At 44.4% G+C, this 23,525-nt stretch overlaps 1 protein-coding gene across 4 annotated transcripts in view; it reads right to left on the reverse strand.

The window, feature by feature from the left end:
* Positions 1–23,525, reverse strand: part of epha10 (EPH receptor A10) — a 125,402-nt gene that overhangs the window by 41,918 nt on the left and 59,959 nt on the right. For all 4 annotated transcript variants that reach the window (XM_028963206.1, XM_028963207.1, XM_028963209.1 and 1 more), the window contains exons 4-5: positions 15,246–15,401; positions 11,506–11,853 (exon numbers count right to left, since the gene is read on the reverse strand). In XM_028963206.1, coding sequence (XP_028819039.1) covers positions 11,506–11,853; positions 15,246–15,401 — 504 coding nt within the window. The remainder of the gene's footprint in view (positions 1–11,505; positions 11,854–15,245; positions 15,402–23,525) is intronic.

Raw genomic sequence — 23,525 nt, forward strand, 5'->3', positions numbered from 1 at the left:
GCTTTTGACACAGTTAACCAGTTAAGACACTCTTGTCAATCCTGAAGAGGCTTAAAATTCAGGGCTCAGCACGGCAGTGGTTTGCTTCCTACCTTTATGAGCGATCTTACCAAGTGACTTGGAAAGGATCCACCTCTACCTCACATAACTCTCCACTGGTGTCCCTCAAGGCTCAGTGCTAGGTCCTCTCCTTCTCCCTCTATACGAGATCACTTGGTGAGGTCATTTCCTCACATGGATTATCCTACCACTGCTATGCCGACGACACACAACTCATCTTCTCTTTTCCTCCCTCTGATCTACATGCTGCTTCCAAAATCTTTATGTCTAACCGACATCTTCAATGGCAGCCCATCACCTCAAACTCAATCCCACCAAAACTGAACTAATATTCATTCCAGCAGATTCCATCAGGATCTTGCTATTTACCTGGACGACTCACAGCTCTCTCCTTCTACAACAGCCCGCAACCTTGGAGTGACAATAGACAACCAACTCTCCTTCTCGACTCACATCAGCAATCTTTCCTGCTCATGTAGATTCCTTCTCTACAATATCAGACGAATCCGCACTTATTTGTCAACACAGGCCACCCAGATACTGGTTCAGTCCTTAGTAATCTGCAAGTCCCTTCTAGCTGGTCTACCTCTATGTACCATCCGACCTCTACAACTCATATAAAACGCAGCAGCACTACTGATCTTCAACCTTCCCAAATTCTCCCACACTGCCCCTTCAAAACATTTACATTTACATTTACAGCATTTATCAGACGCCCTTATCCAGAGCGACTTAAAATCAGTAGTTACAGGGACAGTCCCCCTGGAGCAACTTAGGGTTAAGTGTCTTGCTCAGGGACACAATGGTAGTAAGTGGGATTTGAACCTGGGTCTTCTGGTTCATAGGCGAGTGTGTTGCCCACTAGGCTACTACCACCGTTCATACTGATGCTGGCCTACAAAGCCAAACATGGAAAAGTACCATCCTACCTCACAGCCCTTATAACACATCGCACTGCACCTCGTATACTCCGAGCCTCCAGTACCACTCGCATGGTCCCCGCATAGCTAGACTCTTCTCCATCTTGACCCCTCTGTGGTGGAATGAACTTCCCTTTGAGGTCAGAACAGCTCAGTCACTGAGTATTTTTAAACGGCAGCTCGAGACCTTCCTCTTTATAGAGAATATTTTGATGAACTTGTAACCTTCTTATTGTCTGACTTATGTACAGAATCTACAACAAGAGTGAATAAAAATATTGTATTCATAGTTGGGGGTCCTAATGAACCAGAACTGCTCACTTCATCGATGGTAACATGGAAGCACGTTGTAAGTCGCTCTGGATAAGGGCGTCTGCCAAATGCCGTAAATGTAAATATCAATATTACGGTACATTACATTTATTTTACCACAACACAGTCATTGTTAAAAATTGGGGGCTTGTCAGCTTCAGAAAAAACGTCCCCATTATGCATGCAAACACACACACAGAGAAACAGAAAGTGTGCATGACAGCTTCTGAGGAGAAAAATGGTTGCAACGACGTGTCTCTACTCGGAGTCGCACCCTGGGCTACTATCTGGCAGGAACACCTTTCCCAACCTCTTTAATGTGTCCCATCACCCAGTGCACTGGTGAGCACTATCTGGCTGGGAGTCCATGACTCTCTCCGGTTAATCTCCGTTATCTGGCTTTGTCCGGTAAAAAACCTAAAAGCCTTCATCTGCGTATAGATAAACCGTTCAGATATCCCTCCTGCAATTACAGGGATGTAGGAAGAGGAGCTGGATTCATATTATTGTGCCTGGTTTTGAATTGAAATAGCGACACTGGGACAGGAAGTGGGTGTCCCACAATGGAAGAAGAAAATGAGCATAAACTGTACAATTAAGCATCGCGCAGCACCGGTTATGCATGGCAGAAGCACCCACGGGCCCAGCTGAATTAGGGAGATGTCTGTGAGTGACAGGAGCTCCCAGGTGCGTTACACCCATGAAAGTTTTCAAAAATGAACTAAAACAGAAGGCAAGATACGATACACCGGCCGAGACAGAACATATGTGAGGAATATAGAACCACTCCGTAGAGGAGGTAAGACAAGGTAGCATTATGTCAGTTGAGTTAAAGACATTTATTTGCCGACTATGACGAGAGGACACCAACTATTTTAAATGAACCCATCCAGAACTGTGCTAGAATCTTGTGGATGGAAGTATGTGGTGAAGTTGCAACTTGTTGTTAAGGGGAGTTAAGGGAACCTAATTTAAGTCTCGCTCCATCTACCAACACCGCGTTGACTGTCCAGGAGTTGGTGGATGCTGAGGAGATCCCTCAGGAGACCATCCGGCACCTCATCAGGAGCATGCCCAGGCATTGTAGGGAGGTCATACCACCACGTGGAGGCCACACACACTACTGAGCCTCATTTTGACCTGTATTATGGACATTACATCAAAGTTGGATCAGCCTGTAGTGTGTTTTTCAACTTTAATTTGAGTGCGACTCCAAATCCAGACCGCCATGGGTTAATAAATTTGATTTCCATCGCAAATTTTGTGATTTTGTTGTCAGCACATTCAACTGTGTAAAGAACAACGTATTTAATAAGAATATTTCATTGTTTCATTCTAGGATGTCTTATTTTTGCGTTCCCTTTCTTTTTTTTGAGCATTGTACAATTATGCAACCGAGAACAGAGAGGAGCAGCGCGAGTGGCTGAATGATTCATCTGAAAGAGAAAAGAGAGTAGGAGTGAGCGACTGGGGCAAAGACGGAGAGAAGAACAGAGCGCACCTAAAAACAACATGGTGACAAAAGGCCATGGGGGCTTGTCATTTTATGGCAAGGAAAGCCGGCCAAGTATTCACTGTATATATAAAAAAAAAAAAAAAGGATTAAATCGACACATCACTCTCAAGTCACGATTAATAACGCTTGCAATATTATTTGGAAGTATTAAAGGGTCCTGCCGACATCAGACATCTGAAGGAAGTCCTCTTTGAATGTCTTCTGAGACCCGCACGTATGGCTGAGAGGAGGCGGGCGGCCCTTCAGCACTTTGTGAGATAAAGTAAATGACTGGGAGCGAAGGGGAATATAAGGAGGGAGGACGCAACGCTGCGGCCTTCACAGAACCAGAGGCAGAGGAAATGCAACGTCTGACAGCCGAGCACAGACAGCCTGGGGGGAAAAAATAAAATGAAATGCACGTGCATGTTCAGAAACACACACACACACACACACACACACACACTCAATTCAAGTCTGAGTTCACAGAAAGTGCAGAAAAGTTGTGGGCGCGACTCTGAGCGAGCGTTAAAGCCAGCGTGCGGCTGACGAGACGTCCCGACGGGAGACGCCGGGTGTCTTCTGACCTCATATTCCTCAAGCGTCCCCCTGACTTCCTAACCCCAGACACACACACACGAAAGTGACAGCTGCACAATAAGGAGCTCTGTGGTTATGAAGGAGATAAGAGATGAAAGGCGATGGCGCAGGGAACTTCCAGAACTCATTTCCCTCCCTTTTCTTGTGCCGCGACGCCGATGAAAAGGAGACAAATTCACCTCCTTCTGCAGTCGGTGGTTGGAGCCTCGGAGGAAGCTGACGGGCGGGGCGTCAGGAGAGCTGGAGAACGATGATCTGATGAGGAGATCTGTGGTGTGTGAGTGTGTGTTTTCAACTGAAGGGACCACGACACTGCGCTTAACTGACTTCTCTCATTCGCCAGGACGGTGAACACACACTTAAAAAGGGGAATACACACTTATTCACACACACACACACACACACACACACTTGCTTCAAAGCTGTCGAGAGACTCCGACGCCAAGGATGGCTTTCCGTTATGACACATCGCGTAACGAGCTGTTAGCCTCTAGGTTGTGACTCTGCCATGTCAAACTAGCATAGCGGTGCAGACCAAAACACCCAGAGATGAACTGAACACACACAACACACACACGCACACACACACACACATTGCACTTCTTCTCCACCCTCTGTTTTGACCATTACACCTGCAACAAACGTACTGCCAAACTAAATGGAAAAAGATATTGGTAGAGATCTATCTAGGTTGACTCACCAAATTATCCATTTGGGTGCATTTGGGCACCATATGTGCCATTTGAAATTTATTTGAGTCCAAACTACATATAACATTTAACATCAACAACAACATTTATTTCTTATATAGCCCAAAATCACATACAGTATGTCTCAATGGGCTTTGACAGGCCCTACAGTTGACACCCCCCACACTTGACCCTTCTGCACACAAGGAAAAACTCCACACAAAAAAACTCTAGGAGAGAGAAAAAAAGAAAGGAAGAAACCTTGGGAAGGAGTGATACAGAGAGGGACCCCCTTCCAGGGTAGAGTGAGCCTGCAAATGGTGTCAGTGCAGGGTTGGGGAGGATATAATAATAAGTCCTACAGTTGTAGGGTTGGAGAAGTCCAGGATGTATTCAGTGTCATGGTCTAGATTACGTGTCCGTAATGATGTTACTGGTCCATTTGAAGATCCCTGAAGCTGTAGTTGTAATGGTGGTGGTGGCTCATTTGTTTCTCTTAATATGTCATTGTAGTTATTCACTCAATTTATTACAACTGTTTTGGTGATTTATAATGCAACCAGTATATAATCTGAATCAATTTATATTATAAGTACTGAATATGTAATTATAATGAAATAATAAACAAATGAAATGAAATGAAAATACATTAAATATTTACATTTAAATATAAATACATTAAAAATTAAATAAATACAAAATTCTTTATTTTCCATTATAACTATTACAATGCTATAACTGTACAAGCAAGGGACGTAGCTCAGTTGGTAGAGCGTATGACTTTAGATCATATGGTCGCGAGTTCAAGCCCCGCCGTCCCTGAAAATTCTTTATTGTGATCTCCTGACAGCATTCACATCAAACCCTGTTCTTTAGGAATCTTCATGACTATGAGCTCATAGAGGAAAGTGTATTACTGTAGGTCATGTGATCATAGTTTCAAAGCCCGTTATTGGGTCTGTCAGGAAGACAGACCAGTTATTATTGTGCTGAGAATGGCAAAAAAGAACATGTCTTACGTTAAAGACCGCCACGCGAAGACCGTCAAACATAAAGAAACAACGGATTTGTAAAATAAAACTTCTTTGAAGTGATACTGCAGTACCACAGTAAAGAAGCCCCATTTTACAAATTCCATGCCCGCAGCTGTGACCAATGCCTGGACAGACCCATCAAAATTTCCCCTGGAATTTTGGCTTCTAGTTCTTTATTATTAATTTGTTTATAGTCTTCTTGACGTGTTTCATGGTATTCAATCAGATCAATAACGTATTTGTTTTATGGGGTCAGGATAGTGAGCATTGAAAGTTAATCAAATTATGTCAGAAAACTTTTAATTATTACATTTAATAGCTTCAAGGACCCAGAATAATTTGTTCTTGGCACATAATAAAATACGCATTTCATACAATAAAATGCAAAAAAATAATAAATACTTAAAAATCGTTCAATGTGATTTTCTGGATTTTGTTTCTGTCCTACAGAGTTGAGGTGAGCCTATAAAACTAACAGATCTCTGGTTTTTTTTTCTAAATGGGAAAAATTGTCAGTGTATCAACACTTATATTCCCCACTATACATTTAAATGTAAGCATGTAGCATTCTAATGATTGTTAAAACAATAACATAAATTGTAAAATATACATATGCTCTTCAGTTTTTGGGATATAGCTCAGCTGTTATCAGCTATATATAGTAATGAGTTCAATCCCCATTTTACTAGCACATTTTTTTTATTATGTACACACCAGCATTATTCATATTATAAGTAATTTATATGTAATTGTAATTATATAATAGTAGTAAAAAAGTAAAACAAATATGCAACTTCATCCTGATTTATACATCTGAAAGGGGCTGTGGAAGCAGCAAAGCCTCAAGTAAATCTACAGTAAAACATTTTTACCATTACACCTGCAACAAACGTACTGCTAAACTAAATGGAAAAAGATATTGGTAGAGATCTATCTAGGTTGACTCACCAAATTATCCATTTGGGTGCGTTTGGGCACCATATGTGCCATTTGAAATTTATTAGAGCCCAAACTACATATAACTCATTTGTTTCTCTTAATGTGTCATTGTAGTTATTCACTCAATTTATTACAGCTGTTTAGGTGATTTATAATGCAACCAGTATATAATCTGAATCAATTTATAAGTACTGAATATGTAATTATAATGATATAATAAACAAAATACATTGAAGTGAAATGAAAATACAGTCAATAAAGAAATTCTTTATTTTCCATTATAACTATTACAATGCTATAACTATACAAGCAAGGAGCATAGCTCAGCTGGTAGAGCGTATCACTTTAGATCATATGGTCGCGAGTTCAAGTCCCGCTGTCCCTGAAAATTCTTTATTGTGAATGGCAGCATTCACATGAAACCCTGTTCCAAAGGAATCTTCATGATTATGAGCTCATGGGTAAGAGAAACCATGATCATGAAACCATGATAACATGACCTACATTACTGTAGGTAATGTGATCATGGTTTCAATTTATTTGCCTTCCAAGCCTTGTGAATGTCTAAATTTTTCCTAAGTACCCTACTTTGTCTTGCCCATAGTGGAGAAGTTGGAGTCTGAATGAGTGTGTGGACAGGTATCTTTTATACAGGTAACGCGTTCGAACAGGTGCAATTAATGCAGGGAATGAGTGGAGCATGGAGCGCTTCATAAAGACCAACAAACTGGTCTGTGAGAGTTAGTTGGTAAGTGAGGATTCATGCAATATGCAGTTAAATACAAATTGTACTTTGTAATTATAAAAATGTAACTTGCTGGATTGTACTGTGTTCTGTCTCCATCCACACAACACACACACAAAAACACACACTGCATTTCTTCTCCAGCCTCTGTTCTAGTATCACGTCCTTGATGCTACACACACACACACACACACACACACACACATTATATATTGGTTATAGAAGCCACAATAATAATAAAAGTATCTAACATGACCTTTCTGTTCCCAAAATGAAATCTTATTGTTCATCTTGAAACACCATCACACTCACACACGTGGGGCAGTGGTGGCCTAGCGGTTAAGGAAGCGGCCCTGTAATCAGAAGGTTGCCGGTTCGAATCTCGATCCGCCAAGGTGCCACCGAGCAAAGCACCGTCCCCACACACTGCTCCCCGGGCGCCTGTCATGGCTGCCAACTGCTCACTCAGGGTGATGGGTTAAATGCAGAGGACAAATTTCACTGTGTGCACCGTGTGCTGTGCTGCTGTGTATCACATGTGACAATCACTTCTTTTTTTTTTTCATGCAGATACAATCATGGATTTTCAGTCTCTCGAACACACACACACTCTATACATTTCCCCACAGAAGCACATGAACACACAGTTTTATTCTTTACAGTGCTCGTTTGCAATCTCCTCTTCTTCATCCAGTAACTGCGGCCCTCTTTTTGCTTCACTGATGGAACACTTAAACACACACACACACACACACACACACACATGGCTCAGAGCGCAGCTTGCTCCACAGGGTCTGGGGCATCTAAGCAGGCAACGTAAATCCTCTGAAGATATTGAAATGTCAATCCCCCTGGATGACCCCCTTCCCCTCTTTTTAACTCCTAGCCCACCCCCGCCATGTGACCCTCTGCTCCAGCGGGGGAACGAGGATTCATTTAAAACACACACACACACACACAAAGTATACACATTCATGTAGAAGAACACTGTGCGCACACACTTCAAGCAAATGTTGCGCGGTTATCAGATGGAATTGAGGACACACTTCGTAAATCTGACCCCCTTCAAGCTGCGGGGGTCCGGCAAAGCCTTCCTGGCGAAAGTCCTTTTTATATTTACGAAATCGCCTTGGTCAGGGTTAGCAGACCACACACGCTCCCGCGGAAGCCCCGGGCCGCGGTCTCGCTCCGACGCGGCCCCTCGGGGACTTGGCATTTCACCACGCTCCACTTAAACACACCTCCGCCGGCCGCCTCTTATCCCCGGCGAGCGCCGCGCTCCTCCGCATTAAAAAGCACGGGGGCCTGAAGGACGAGGCAGGCATCACAGGAAACGGAGACGCTAACAGGCTTATCACGGGGGGGGGTCTCCGTCGAGGGCGACAGGGAGAACGCTGCAGAGCCTCAAAGTCATCTATGTAATATTCATAAAGGTCATGGCTGGGGGCGGGTTCTTGGGGTGTCTTGTCCCGGGAGCCACCAGGAGCATCACAGACGGGAAAAGGAATGGCGGCTAATGTCACATACACTAGCTCGCCCATCAGAATACACAAATGGAAGTGCTGAAAATCTGTTTGTCTCAGCAATCGGACGTGTGACATATTGACTGGACAAGGTTTAAGAACGAGGAAGTGGGGGGCAGCTATCGTCGTTGTTTTTAGAGAAGATATGACTTTTGTGATATTAGTGAACAAACCAGCACTAGAAAAATGGGTGGTAGTAGCCTAGTGGGTAACACACTCGCGTGTGAACCAGATGACCCAGGTACTACCATTGTGTCCCTGAGCAAGACACTTAACCCTAAGTTGCTCCAGGGGGGGACTGTCCCTGTCACTACTGATTGTAAGTCGCTCTGGATAAGGGTGTCTGATAAATGCTGTAAATGTAAATGTAAAAACAGGTCCTAGAATTTTGGTAGTACTATTAACCACGTGGGTCGTCTATTAACCGGACGACCCACTATTACTACCATTGTGTCCCTGAGAAAGACACATAACCTTAAGTTGCTCCAGGAAGGGGACTGTCCCTGTAACTACTGATTGTAAGTCGCTCTGGATAAGGACATCTGCTAAATGCCATAAATGTACATGAAGATGTAGAGCGTTTGTTGCAGACAAAAGGAACAACAGTGGCTACTTGAGAATGACCCTGTTAAGAGTGTTGGCTACAGGGTCATTCAAAAAGTTTAGATTCTTCTCACTTCTGTCCAGCCAAGGCTGATCCTCCTCCTCTTAGAGGGCAAGTCACAGCCTTTAATCATCTTTTGTTCCAAAGACGCCTCATACGTCCCTGAAGTCTTTAATTTGCATGAAATAAGCTGGGCATTTCTCCTTCTTCTGCTTCTCCTGTGCATGTGTGCTGAGCAGTAGATCACGGTCAAGGAGACGGTCGCTTCCGGTAAAAAAGAAAGAAAAAAAAGCTCGCCACTCATATCTCTGAAGGACTAACCTTGACGACGTTCCAGGAGGACGCTTGATTTATCGCTGACTCCCTTGAGCCGCGGGAGCAGTGCCGACTGGATTGGTTTAAAATATGCACCGGCCGTTAAAAAACACCTCGCCGGTTTTTTTTTGCAAATCCGCCGACGGCGCGCAGCACTCAGGAACTGAATGAAAAGCGTCGGCCGCCCTCGACAAGTGAGATTTATGTCTGAATTAGCGGCGGCCGGTGCGAGGGGAGTGATTTCCGCGGCGGGAGCCTTTGTGGTTCGAGGGCGCGTGAAAGTAGTCGGAATAAAAGGGCGAGCGCTGCGCGTGTTAAACACAGGCCGGACGCCGGGAACTCGGGAGTTCGCATCAACTTCGGGGAAAAAGCTAAAACCTCCTCAGGTGTCAGGTGTCATGTTTCGCAACGTCTTACCCTCAAAAACCCAAATCTAATGGCGACCAGAAGTGGAAAAACCTCATTAGCACTGGGGTGATCCGAGTGCATGGCCATGTGTGTTGATTTCCTCATTCGTGCGTTAACACATCTGTGCATGAGTGTGTGTGTGTGTGTGTGTGTGTGTGTGTGTGTCAGCATAACGGAGGCCACCAAAACCCCCACCCTCGTGCACTCACCAGCTGTTCAGCGAGCTCTGAACCTCAGGCCACTCTCACGTCCAGATGCTGCTCTTACACAACCCCTATTTGTAACTGGCCGAGTCGAAATTGGACCTTTTGCATGCCAGAATGATTGGGCGCGCACACACACACACACACTTTGGGCAGCACAGTTCACACGTGCACATACAAGAAGAAAATTCGTAACTTAACACCTCCACTACGTCTACGTTGCACACACTTGGATGACAGATTTGCGCAAAATCCAATTGAACTAAAGTATCCCCCATTTGTTCCATTATTCTATCCCGCTCACTCCCTCACAGTCCACTATCTCTGAATTCTAATCAGGGTCACGGCTGCTGGAGGCCATCCTGGGACACTGGGTGCAGTCACATTCACTCACCGTGGACAATTCAGAATCACCAATTCACCAAGCTAGAAGGACACAGAGAACCCGGAGGAAACCCACACCAACATAAACTATGAACATAAACTACACACACACACAAAGCTGGGCTCCGGATTCGAACTCACGACCTTGTGTGGCCACAACTCTTTCCTGTGGCCCATTATTTTGTCCTTTGTGCCAAAATACATCAACCAAAACACACATATCGGTCATCAGAATCTGATAATACAACAGAGGCTGCAATCTGTCCCTGGGTCACCTTCACCGTTAATCATTATTACTGGTGAAGTGTGGCCAACGATGGACGGTAAATTCAAAATTCTGTTGATGCATCATTTGCATTTTCTTATCCCACAGAAGGACACTTAGGCTCTGGGTGTTTGTCGTGTACAACAGCTCAGCAAAACAAAGGCTCTCAAACCGGGATTCAAAGACGCCCTGGCTAATCATAGACGCTGTCGGAGAATGACAATATTGCAATTTCCATATTTCATCAATCGCTAATTGAGAGTGCCAATGTTAAATGCCCTGCCGCTGAGCATAAACACCCAAATAAGGAGTCAGAATAGCTTTTCACAGCTCATATCACACAGCCGTCCGTGTACAGCCTGCTTAAAAGCTCCTCTGCAAAACGTCAAAATTCACTTTTTCAAAAATGCTCATTGTGTGGGCACAGAGCTTTAAAGGAGAAGTTTTTGGTTGATATATAGGGCACTAGTTTCAAACTGATGACGGTGCACACTCTTGACTTGGTCAAGAGGGGGACTTGTTCTCGAGACATTCAAAAACAGATAAAACAAGAATCACTTGGTAGTTTTCTGTATCTTGTTGGAGTGTAATTATTTTCGTCACCCAGAACACAACCTTTAATGATTTTTTTTTTTTTTTTTAAGTAGAGTTTAAAATGGGAGGAGCCTGATGACATGCCACTCGTCAATATGCCCGTCAATGCTTTACATGCACAAACGTTTTCTCTATTCATCTCTTACGTAAGTAGCGCTGGCAGCTTAAAACATTAGTTTGAAACTTTATCCAAGGTAAACAGTTGAACATCTTCACCCAAGGACAACAGATGTGCAAAAGGAACAAGATATAATTTTTGAATAACTATTAGAGTGAGTTCTGCAGTCAATAAAAGGTATCGTGCAAGAACTTGCTGCTCTTGAGCATCAATTTTTAACCTTGTGAGCGTTGAAGTATGAAAAATGAAACAAGAACAAATGGGACCACGTTCTTCTCTTCACTCTCTGAGGCCTACCTGGAAGGCTGGTGGAAACGTTCACCTGGGTGTAGAACCTCTTGCTGGGCAGGAGCTCCGAGACGCCGTTCAGGGCCTCCACGGTGAAGGTGTAGTTGGAGTTGGGCAGCAAGTTGACCACAGTGACCGTGCGCTCGGTCAAGCCGCTCTGCTGGGGCACGAACCCAACGCTGGCCCCGCACGGCTCACACTGCCTTTCCGGCTCCAGCGGCGGCCCCGCGCAACGCCGGCAGCCCACGCTGTACGTGAGATCCATCCTGCCTCCAGTGTCGGATGGCGCGGCCCACTCCAGAACAACTGTGGACTGCTTGACAGCATAAACCAAGTCTCTTGGAGGAGAGGGGGGTCCTGTCAACAAGAACAGCAAAGAACAGTCTGTTCATCTACTAGAGTTCATTCAAATCAACCAATTTGTGCTGTGCATAGTTGAATTAAGCCTAACGAGGCTTGTTGCAGGCACCGAAACCACCAATGACAAAGTGGAGGAGAAGGAGGGGAGTGCTGCCAGCAGCCCTTTAAGCTCGCACTGCCACTCCGCGTGTCAGCACTTGGCAAAAGCCGAAAGCTTTTCAATATTCTGCGTTCAGTATATAATCATATGTGAAACCTGCTCTGGGGGGAAATTGTACTCACCAACGAGTCTGATTAGTTAAAGATGCATATTGTTATACACTGTAGGGTTGACAACCCCATTCCATCCATTTCATTCATGTAGTTGCAGCATTCATAACAGAAAATAATAAAGCGGAGCTGTCTGTGCTGCTGATTCCTGCAGAGAATTTTCATTAAAAAAACATTGTGTCTCAAAAAGAGGGGGGTGTGTTGGAGGCATAGAAGCAGTGGCCCTCTGTGACCCCCACCATTAATTAGGGCCGCCACCGCTGAGCAGCCGGGCTTTGAAGACTCTCGGGGAGCCGGAAACCGAGGTCGAGCGGCGCTCCGGTGCAGTCGTTTGTCAGACGGAGCCATCAGCGCTCTTAAATGTCAGCAGATCCCCTTGAAATGTTATTTCATATTATATATATTTATTTTGCCGGCGGCTCTACAGGTGTCTCAGCCTGAGCCGTGCCTGATTTAGGCACAGTGAGCTGTGCGGGCGGATCAATAGCGGCACAGCAGGCCGGAATTTTGTCTGAAATGCGAGTTCCCCTAGCCGGCCTACGGTCCTGCAGTGGCAGGAAATGGTAAAAAGTGATTTGGTCATTCGGAGAGCCGCAGATCTGATCTGGAGTTTGTCTTATGTTGTCGTAAGGGGAAAGGTTACCTCCCGTTTCTCATGCTTTGCCCCACTCAGAGAATCTCCCACCCCTCAGTCATGGCTGACACAACACTAAGCAAACATTGTGGTTGGTGAACGGTGTTGATGACGTCATTTCCGTGAATGCCCCCTCAACTTCTATATGCCCCCTCAACTTCTCTCCTCCTCGTCCCGCCTCTTTCAGGGGCATAATGAAAGAATGAAGCGTTTGTCTCGTTGGTAGAAAGAGACTTTTATTTCATTCAAAACTGTTTAATATTGTGAGCAGAGAGGAGGAAATAAACGTCTCACGCGCGCCCATTCTACATTCCTCCATAGTTCTTAAAGAGGGCTGCTTCCTCTGGGTTTGACACACCCACATCTGTGATGCAATAAAAAAAAATTAAGTTACCAGACATGTGTCTGTGCACAAGACTATTGTGTGTTTTTCATTAAACGTTGAGCGAGGTTACGTAAGCCACTCCACGTGAAGCAGAGAACGGGCAGCAGCTGGGGCCCTGACGCCGTTCACCAGTGCACAGGGACCGGCTCACCTTCACTTATTCATCAAAACGCAGACACGACTCTTATCTAATCCGGCAGAGTGGTCCTTCTCTAAGCAAACAAGCAGATGTAATGTTAGATTTCGGCTGCTTTTAAATAAAGAAAAAAATCCAAATTAGTTTTAGTGAGTAGCTGTGAATTTTCTGGGATATTTTTAATAGTTTTAAATAAATGAGGAATTCATTGAGGCGTTATTCTATGCAGTGTGCTGGGCCCTGAAAAAGCAGTCCTCACAAATTTTGTCAAGAGAAATGTTGGGTAAAACATTTTTTAAATATTTTTTTCCCTATACGGGCCTCCACTACCTGTGCTAGCCCTGTAGGTCCAGACCTCCTATTGACCTGCATTCTGTACAATGGTTTATTCCCTATTTACATATGTCTACGTAATAAATGTGTCTAATGGTGTCATAAAATATAATCAATGGATGAATTAAAAGCTCACTGATCAAAATCCATTTTTGTTAACAGTACTTTCAAAGTTCAATAATTCATTATAAGGTGGGTTAGGACATCACGGCAATCTAATCATTAATAGTCTCATATTAGCCACCCCATTGTTGTGTTTTGGATATCAGATTCACATTTTCATACATGAGCTCTGTAACCTCTGGCAAATATCCTTTTGCAGGCCATGAAAAACACAACCCATGCATAAATAAAATATTTATTTATTTTGTTGCTAAACCACAGATTAAACTCCATGACCTTCTTAAAAGGCCGTCTGGTATAGATGAAAGTGATTGTTAATTTTCGTTAATGCAGGTTTTTCAGCTTGCAACCGGCTGAACTTATAGATATGTATCCCAGAAATCCTCTGCCAAGACTGATTCCCGAAATCTGCACAAAAATGGGTAAAAACCCAGGGTTTTAATACTCTTCATCTTTTCCCCTCTCCCCTCCCTTCTCCTGATGCCTATAATTAAAGAATCAATAGCGTAATTAATGCTGTAAGTACCCTAATATAACTGCTACCATGAGGCTGCATGCCCACAGTAGCAGTTTTTTTTTCATATATATATATAAAGGTTGAATCAATACTCTAATTAAAAGTGTAATTCTATAACTATAAAAGTTTTCAATGCCCCCTGTTCATCTTTCACTACACCACTGGTCCAGACCTCCTATTGACCCATTGTGTGCTTGTAGCGTGTTAACTGTGCCATTACCAAAAACAAATGAACCAATGGAAATCAATGAAGTAACACAGGATGCGGAGGAGGGGTTCAATAAAGGATGTGTTAAGTGCAGCTTTTCTGGGAGTGGATAGGCTCTAGATATTAACACATTATATATCAATCTTTTATTTATTTTATGATCGTCATAAATGACCATTTTGTCTTGCACTTACTCAATTTTCACAACAGTTTAGTCCAGTTACTCCGGAGCCTGGGTGCGGGGAGGGGACTCACTCAGGGTGGGCCGCCAACACACACCATTCACTCACACACCCGCACCTACGGTCAACCGGGCATGAGGAAACCAGAGAACCCAACGCCAACACACGGAGAGCACGAAGACTCACAATAACAACCGCCGATTCGAGCTCACAGCCTTCACGGTGTGAGACCACGACGCTATTCATTATGTCTCTCACAATGGAGGTAATGAAATGCAATTACAGTTAATACATAAGCAAACAAACTCTGCAGCTCATGCAAACATTATCAATATGATGAGTGAGATCTAATTTTGTTTATAATATTAATCCGCAAGTGTAAATATTATTTTAATACAATGTGAGGGTCCATGATGAAATGAAAGGTTGCAGAATTGAACACATCACGATGATCAGAAAGTTGTGATTAAACTGAATGCTAATCTATGTTAATTAGTACAAATCTGAAAATGCTCAGAGAGTTTGCTTACTGTTATTTAAGTACAGTAATAAATGACAGACATTTTTATTGGCTCCCTGCATTTAGTACAGTTTCACTCACGTGTGCAGGGTGCGGACGGGCTGTCCAGCGGCGTCCGGAAGTGGTCCTCCTCACACATGCAGAGCACCGAGCCCTCCTCCTCAGCCACGCTGTGCGCCGGACACGGAAAACACTCCTGCTGGCGCGACGACATCTTGTAGGTACCAGGGGGACAGGCTGGAACGAGACAGACGTGATTACTTCATTAATTTCATTAACGCTCAAAACGGTCAAACGCTGATGAAGGGTTAAGACGGGAGGCCTCTGTAAATGTAATCCCACAATGCACCAGGAGAACATTGTAAAACCGCTTTAACATTTAACATTGAACTTGGATTGGAAGCAAAATGTGTGAAAAGCAAGAAAGCGTGCATCTGCTGAACCTGATGCACATGAATTCACTGACTGCAGTCCATCCATGTGAACAACTGCTAATTACTCCAAAGGCCAAATTTAGGTTCTGTACCACAGGTGCAGACCAGAGATGCATGATGGGATGCAACGCTGTAACACATTGCATGGCAATATGGTAAGGCCATCGCTTTACTAGCTTACATAAACCGAGTGATCTCATTTTTATTATTAAAGCTGTTTTTTTAATCAATAAATGCTAAAAAAAAATAATTAGCAGGAATTGCAATTTAACAAAATCTTATTCTTATATTCTCAAGAGACACTGCAAATGTATGCAAATATATTACAGCATGGGAATACAGCAGCTGATTGTGTCATTCGCAAATAAATAATTTCATTGAATTAATCAACAAAGCAAGAAATGATACTACATTGGCCACGTTGCGGCTGATATGCGGTCCAGCAAGTTGTTGTGTGAGCGGCATCTGATGTCAGTACATCGGGGGGAACGAGGGCTAAATAAAGTCCACCCAATAATATACTTTGCATGAGAAAACATTGCTCTCCACGGCCCATCTCCTCCTACTCCTCCTCTACGTTTCTCTCACGATATCATACCCAACGTCCTGGCCCAGTTCACCCATTACACAACTGCCTTCATCTGCGCCCCACAGCACAGAGAGAGACGCAAGAGCGGATTAAACCCATATGCACGCAACACTGAGCACGTAGACATAAAACACACACACACACACACACACACACACACACACACACACGTGTGCCAGATCACATTTACTACTTGTTGTGTGGCTGAATGGGAAACATGACGCATGAACAGGTAAAGCTGTGTACATGGGGGTCACCTCTAACGCGTTCTAAGGAACTGGGGAGGGTTGAATATCTCAGAGACCAGCATTCCCGTCACACCGATTTCAGAACCGCACTGGGACCAATCGGCAGGGCCGGAGTTCGACGCCGCGGAGAGGGGCTTGTAAACGGCACAATTGCCTGTCTAATGTTTCTCATTACATCTGTGCACGTGGGTAAGGAATGGAGCCGGCTCTGACCGCACTTTCCCTTTATTCCCTCCCGAGGCGTGGAGAATGGAGAGGAGCTCTGAAAGGGTTCTTTTAAACTTGGGGCGGCGTGGAAATCGGGCGCTGGGTTCCGCGGAAGAAACCACGCCGGCCTGGTGCCTGCCGCCTCGCGTCTTTCTTTTTTTTTTTTGGAGCCGCGCTCGCATCCGGCCTTGCCAAGAGGGCGGCGTCCGCCGAGCCTCGGCAGTTCAAAGCCGGGCTGCCAACAGCAGAGCGCCGTCCCTGGGGACAACATGAAAGCGGCAGCGAGACAAAAACAACGCCGCGGCAATTTGAAAAAACTCAAATTTCAATTGGCACGAGTGCGCCGATCGGCTCCTTCACGCCAGACACCGAGAGAGATGGCGCCAAAGCAGCTGGCTGCTCACCAAAAAGTTCGCTTGCTTTGGGGCCGATGCAATGAACGTGGCGGTGGGTTTCATTTTTCCGCACCTGCTCAAGGTGCAGCGATGCATATATGAGCTCAGCTGGTGGCTTATAAAGAAGACGAAGACGAATCCTGGTGGCTCCAATGTGACCTTACTTCCTGTTCAACTATCCTACAATGTGCAGCACTAGTCAGCAGCGAAACCCAATTAAACTTCCCAACAGTATCCGTGAAAGTATTCAGAAAAGGGCTACAGAAAAGTGTAAAGCGCTGTAAAAATAAATGAACTGTGGCTTGGTTTAGGCCAACTCAAAACACACTCATTGTGATACACTGCAACGCAGCACACGTGCACACAACGAAATGTGTCCTCTGCTTTTAACCATTTTTAACGAAATGTGTCCTCTGCGGCTTCCTTAACCTCTAGGCCACCACTGTCCCATGGGCAGACCAAAATTTTACGAGGAGATAACATAAACCTAACACATCCATATATATTTATCAAGACTAATTAAATACTGAGCTAAACATTGCATGATTATTTTGGGCAGGGTTTGAGGAGTTAATATACATGAATCTGAATTTTTTTTTTTTTAAGGAAAGTAAAGATAAGAAAAAGAAAAGAAAACATTTTAAGATAATCTTCAAATCATTTGGATTTTAAAAGAACATCTATCTATACCATATCATATATACATTTCTACACTCAAAACTGCTTCAATACTGACCTGTAAACTGTGCATCATTATTGTCAATTTTTTGACAAATAGTGAGAGACACAACTGTTTTTCAAAGCAATGGTCTCCGTCCGATTTTTTTAAGGCTTTGAGTCACACACACGCTTGAAGGTGATTAAAAAAGGACTGGAAAAGAGGGACGACAGCAAAGCGAAACCCAGTATTTCCTGCTGCCAGCTGTGTTGTCTGAGTTTTTACTCATATCCGCCCCACAAATCATGACGCACTTAATACAGTCAGCGCCAGAGAGAGAGCGCTTCCACGTCTCTTTTGACGGAGGGTTTTTAATGAATATTAATATGCGGGGGGGGGGGGGGGGGGGGGGGGGGTTGCTTAGCGCCCCTCCCTCATCACCTCGGATGGCCCTCATTACCGCCGGCCCGTAATTCTGTTCTGTTTTATTTCCAAATGTCAGGCCAGATTTACGGGCAGGTGCCGGGGAATCAATAATTCATGCTGCCATATTCAGATCACTGCCTTTACGCCGCTAATTCTAATTTATGAAAGCCGCTCTAACGAACGAAATAAATCCACATTAATGGAGGGGAGAAAGGTCTGTTTTAAAGGTCCTGCCCATCACGCCTATCATGAGTGATCGACGAGCTCTTGCTCCTTAGACATGACGCCGTTTTGAGCCCACATGAAGATAATAGACAAAAACAGCAATTGGTATGTTTGTGTCTGTAGTGGGGTTCAACCAACAAACCAAACCTTTAGAACATCACCTTTACAGAATGGCCATTCACGGCAGAGAGAAGGTCGAGGTTCTTCAAATCAAGGTCCACCTGGTTTGCAACCCCTGTGGCCAATTAAAATCATAATTATTCTTTCATTTTTTTGACCATTAGTGGAAACTGAAGGGCACCTGGGTGAATAGGTACACCTCTACATGTCTGGACATGAAGCCAGGGCCTGTTGCTGGGCAGCACACCGCAGTGCTCATGACCCAGTAAGTCTCTCTCAACCTTTTGTAGGTTCAAGGTACGGCCGGGTAAACCAAAGGACCCCAAATAACCAAACCTGTACACTGTACTGGAATATTAAATAGAATCTGACACTGAAACTCTGACTCTGGCTGGAAGGGGTGGAACCGCGTGAGGCAGTGGTGGCCCAGTGGTTAAGGAAGCGGCCCCCGTAATCCCGAGTCCTGAGCCACCAAGGTGCCACTGAGCAAAGCACCGTTCCCACACACTGTTCCCTGGGTGCCTGTCATGGTTGCCCACTGCTCACCAAGGGTGATGGTTAAAAGCAGAGGACACATTTTGTTTTGTTTCACAGTGACACTCACTTCACTTTCACTCTTTTTCACTCTCAATTGGTAGTAGTTTTATCAAATGCCATTTAGATCAGTATTTTCCCAGAAAGCAACACTACTGGCTATGTGTAAAGGTTTTTCATAAATCTTTAGCTCATTCAGAAATCATCTCTGTGATGTGAGTCACTTCATGTTGTCACTGCATTCCAGATGTATTTCTGAAGGTAAATGCACAGGAAAGTTCATGTGCGACCAGTTAATTTTGGTAGACAAGGTGAAAACGGGATGTCAGAGGGATTGTGGTTAGACATTACAGACCTAGCCGAACAAGATCAAAACCAGACATTTAAACTGATCCGATCTTTCCCAGACATCTAAAGCGAGAGGAACTACACCGGTCCACAGGAGCTGAAGAACCAGGCTTAAGCCTTCTTGGCATCAATAATCAATTTTCCGTTCAGTGTCGCCAATTGTGGGCACCTACTACAACCGAGCATTGCTTGAATCACCCGTCTCAGAGATGGCTTCCTGACGGTGCTCCACATTTACTGTGGTCTTAGATCAGGGAGACAGAGCGTGTGAAGTGCTGTCATTACACTCTGAAACACAGCAAAGTCGCCCCATAGCTCCATGGTGCAGAGGCTGGAGGGGTGGAGGCGTGTGGTCTGCGTCCTACCTCCCTCTAAACCTCAAGCCTTTTTTCTGGTTCTTTCAGCGCCATATCGCCATTTTTCACAATCCCATTTCAGCACTGCTCATCCGCGCCTTATCTCTTCGGAGTCATCGACGGAGTCAATGTCAAGCACAGGACGTTATAGCCACGCCACCCACATCATGTTTCCTTGTCCCAATCCTTATTTATCTATCCTGATCAAAAGGTGGCTCTCTACTTTTTAGCAGAGGATGGAAAATGACATCATCAGGAGGTGGGTCTCTGTCTGCGGCCCGTCCCCCTGATTGATGGTTCCCATTTAGGCGGGCAGCAGAGCGATTTGTTTCTGTCCATGGTCAGGGCAGGGTGTTGCCCCGACGCGACTCCGGGTTCTAAAGCACATATCCATGCGAGGGGCATCCAATCATCATTAGTCATGGTCGTTACACACTGGAGACATTGCAAATGCACGTCTTAACGCACACCTCACATCTGTCAATAATGCATTATACATTATGCCATCGAGAGAGCTGCTCTTAAGCGAAGGGGTGGAGTGCAACGATGAAATGTCCAAGTCAAAAAAAGAATGGCTTCAGCAGAAGAACACTAGAGTTCTGGGACGCTGGTCCAGCCAGGTGAACAACCCCCTTCACCTAGGGTGACCTGAAGAGGGCTGTGCACGAGAGATGCCTCGGCAATCAGGGAAAGCCAAGTCATGACGTGCCAGGCTGACTTAATGCTGTCATTCATTCAAAATGGTCCCCCGACATGAACATTCTTTTATATCGGTGGTCCCCTAATACTGTGTCTGAAGTCTCTTTCCGAAATTCAGCCTTGATGCAGAATTGCAGCCACTTTGATCCAGTCCCGAAATGAGGACGCGCCGTGTCGGTGTCTGTAGCTTTAAATGCTAATGAGGAGGAGAGAGGCGGGACAAGGAGAGAGGCCAATAGAAGTGTGCGAGCATTCGCGGAAAAGACGCCATCAACACTATTCACCAACTACAATGATTGGCGCAGACAGGAAGTCGTGCCTGCGTTTTTCCAGAAAGAAATAAAGCCCCTGATGACAACATAAGGGGACAAATTCCATATCCGGCCATCTGAGCTGAAGCAGAATGACGAAAGCACTCTTTACACCGATCGCCATTTCTAGCCACTGAAGGACCATAGACAGGCTCATGTCAGAGGAAATTTTCATGTCGGGGGACCTGTAAGTGTGTGCAAGCATGCTTAAAAAAAAATTTGACCAACAAAAACTAGCTGTTCTTGAGTTGTTCACACAGTAATCAAGGCATAAAAATCCCACCGTAAAATAAAACCAAAGGACAAGCAATGGATTGACACAAATGGGCAGTGCGGCTCCCGCCACATTCTGCCATCCTGCATTCTCGTTGTTCCAACTCATAGCTCGTTGGCTACTTGAGAAGAAGTTAAAATGTTTAGCGTTTCAGACTGCAGTTGGCAACAACGCTCATACGTTCAAACTGGCGTTCACCATTCAACTGACAATTTGCCTCCCATGAGGGGTTTGGGTTGGTGACCGCCAGGCTTTAAATGGTGTAGTCTAAACTAGGCCTTGAAGTGTCTGTGCATGTTTATCCATTATGCATGTCCCCCATCTCTCAGGGCATCATCACACACACACACACACACACACACACAAAACGGTGGAGATGACTGTAATTGATTTGCTGTTCCTTCTGTAACATCACCTTGATCTCTCCCATTCTGAGAAACATAGAGAAAAAGAGAGGAGGTGGTGGACGAAAAAAAAAAAGCGGGCAGAGGTGCACGATTCACATTCCAGGCGAGTCGTTCTCTTGCATGTCAATGGCTGCGTTTTGCATCTGAATTTCAAGGCAATTTCGAGTTGCACGCACAAGGAATGACACCAAATCCACCAAACCGCCCATCTGCTGATGAGCTCCATTACGCTGTCGAAATGCAGAACAGAGGGCACATTTCATCGCTCCTCTTTCAAGAGGTTACATGCATTTACTGCAGCAAACAAACAGGGACGTTCGCAGATCGCCTGGGTAATGGGGCTTTGTTTTTTTTTTTTTGGTTTTTTTATCTCTTGCGGATGGAGGAGGACAAAAGACCTAGACAAAAGAAGAGAGGGGAAAAAAAACTGCGCACAACAAAACTCCCTCTGATTTCCTAAATTAACAGAGCAGAGAAAAGTTGATTACTACGATTCTGCTGGCCTTGAAAAATAGCAAAAATAATTAGAATATATGGTTTTAAATTCAGTCAAGAGGCTTGTAATTCAAAGACGATGTAAAGGGAAATTATGTTCTTGTAAATAAAAAAAAAATGACATACCACATCCTCAGAAGTCAATAAAAAGCTCCACGGTTCAAACACCAAGTAGGTCCACCTGCTAAGCACAAAGTAGGTCCTTCTTTGGCCCTAGAACATTGTGAGGTGGATGCCACCAGACCTGTGAAGGTACAATGCTGTGGTATCTGGCACCAAGCCGTCAACACCAGATCCTTTGTCAGCTACAGAGTAGATGGTACAAGTCAAATTAACATGGCAGGATCCAAGGTTTCCCAGTAGATCATTCACACTGCCTTTCACCAGCTTGCCTTTTTAGATAATGCAACCTGGAATCACTAGTACGCCAGGCCACTTTTGGTAGGTTCTGACCACTGTGGGCCAGGAATGTCCCACAAGAGCAACCATTTTTGAGACCAGTCTTTTTCACATTATATTATGGCTGACTGGTGCATTGCTGAAGACAATGAGGACAGGCCTGGAAAGTGTTGCATGGTTGTGGGAGAGGTGGGCACTTCTCAGACCAAAATGCACAAAGAACACAATTATGAAAAAATAAATCAAGTGCTTTGACATGCTACATGGTGCAGATATTGTATGATCTGAAACCAATGCAATGAAATTAGACAAAAAGTAAAAGCTCAAAAACAGATAAATAAATAAATACATGAGAGAAACGTCAGAGAAGCAACAGTCTAAAATATTATTTATTTAACAATTATAAAACTATGCCAAATATTTGGTGGTTCTGAAACAAGTCCTTCACTGAAGAAACGTCAACAAAAACCAAAAGCCAGATAATAAGAGAGGGATGAAACCATGGCCTTGACAGAAATATATGCACTAGGAAGAAAAAAAAGACTCTTGGCCAATTACAACGGGGCAGAGGGCCACTTCAAATCTTCAAATACATGGTGGTTTAACCTTGCATCACTGACATACATGATCAGGCTTACAAAATACCAATTTAAAAAGTACTTTCCCGCCCGTTTTCAAAGCAATACGGATGCATGGAGATTTTTTAGAAGCTTCAAAACCCCACAAACACAGCACCCCAACAAATATAGGCCTGACATTTATCTACCAGAATGTAACCCTGGGACACACACTCTCACACACACACAACCAAACACAAACACACGTGGTTCACCAGATCAGGCAGAGAACGATTAACCATGTTTGTCAGGTTGCCGGTGGAGTTTAAAAAAAAATAAAAAATGCAGAAACAATCAGGGCTTCAATTAAGCTGTGAAGGTAAGACGCCCATGACCTTGTTGTGTAATTAACGGCTTCTTCTTTCATTAATTTACTTTTTTCCCCCCCACCCTCCCCTCCCCCATCCTGTGCACACGATTTAATTAAGAGACAGGATGACGTCGGGAGGAGCCTAAAGCCAAGGAGAGCAAATGCATTTATGATTAAAGATTAAAGTATAACAGGGCGATCACGCAGCATTTTTTTTATCTCCATTGAATTTTCGGCAATCCTATATAAAACGCTCTCCTTTTACTTTTTTTTCATGGTATTTGTTAAAGAAATAGAAGTGGCATATAT

The sequence above is a fragment of the Denticeps clupeoides genome, chromosome 20 (assembly GCF_900700375.1).
Source record: "Denticeps clupeoides chromosome 20, fDenClu1.1, whole genome shotgun sequence".
Lineage (NCBI taxonomy): Eukaryota > Metazoa > Chordata > Actinopteri > Clupeiformes > Denticipitidae > Denticeps > Denticeps clupeoides.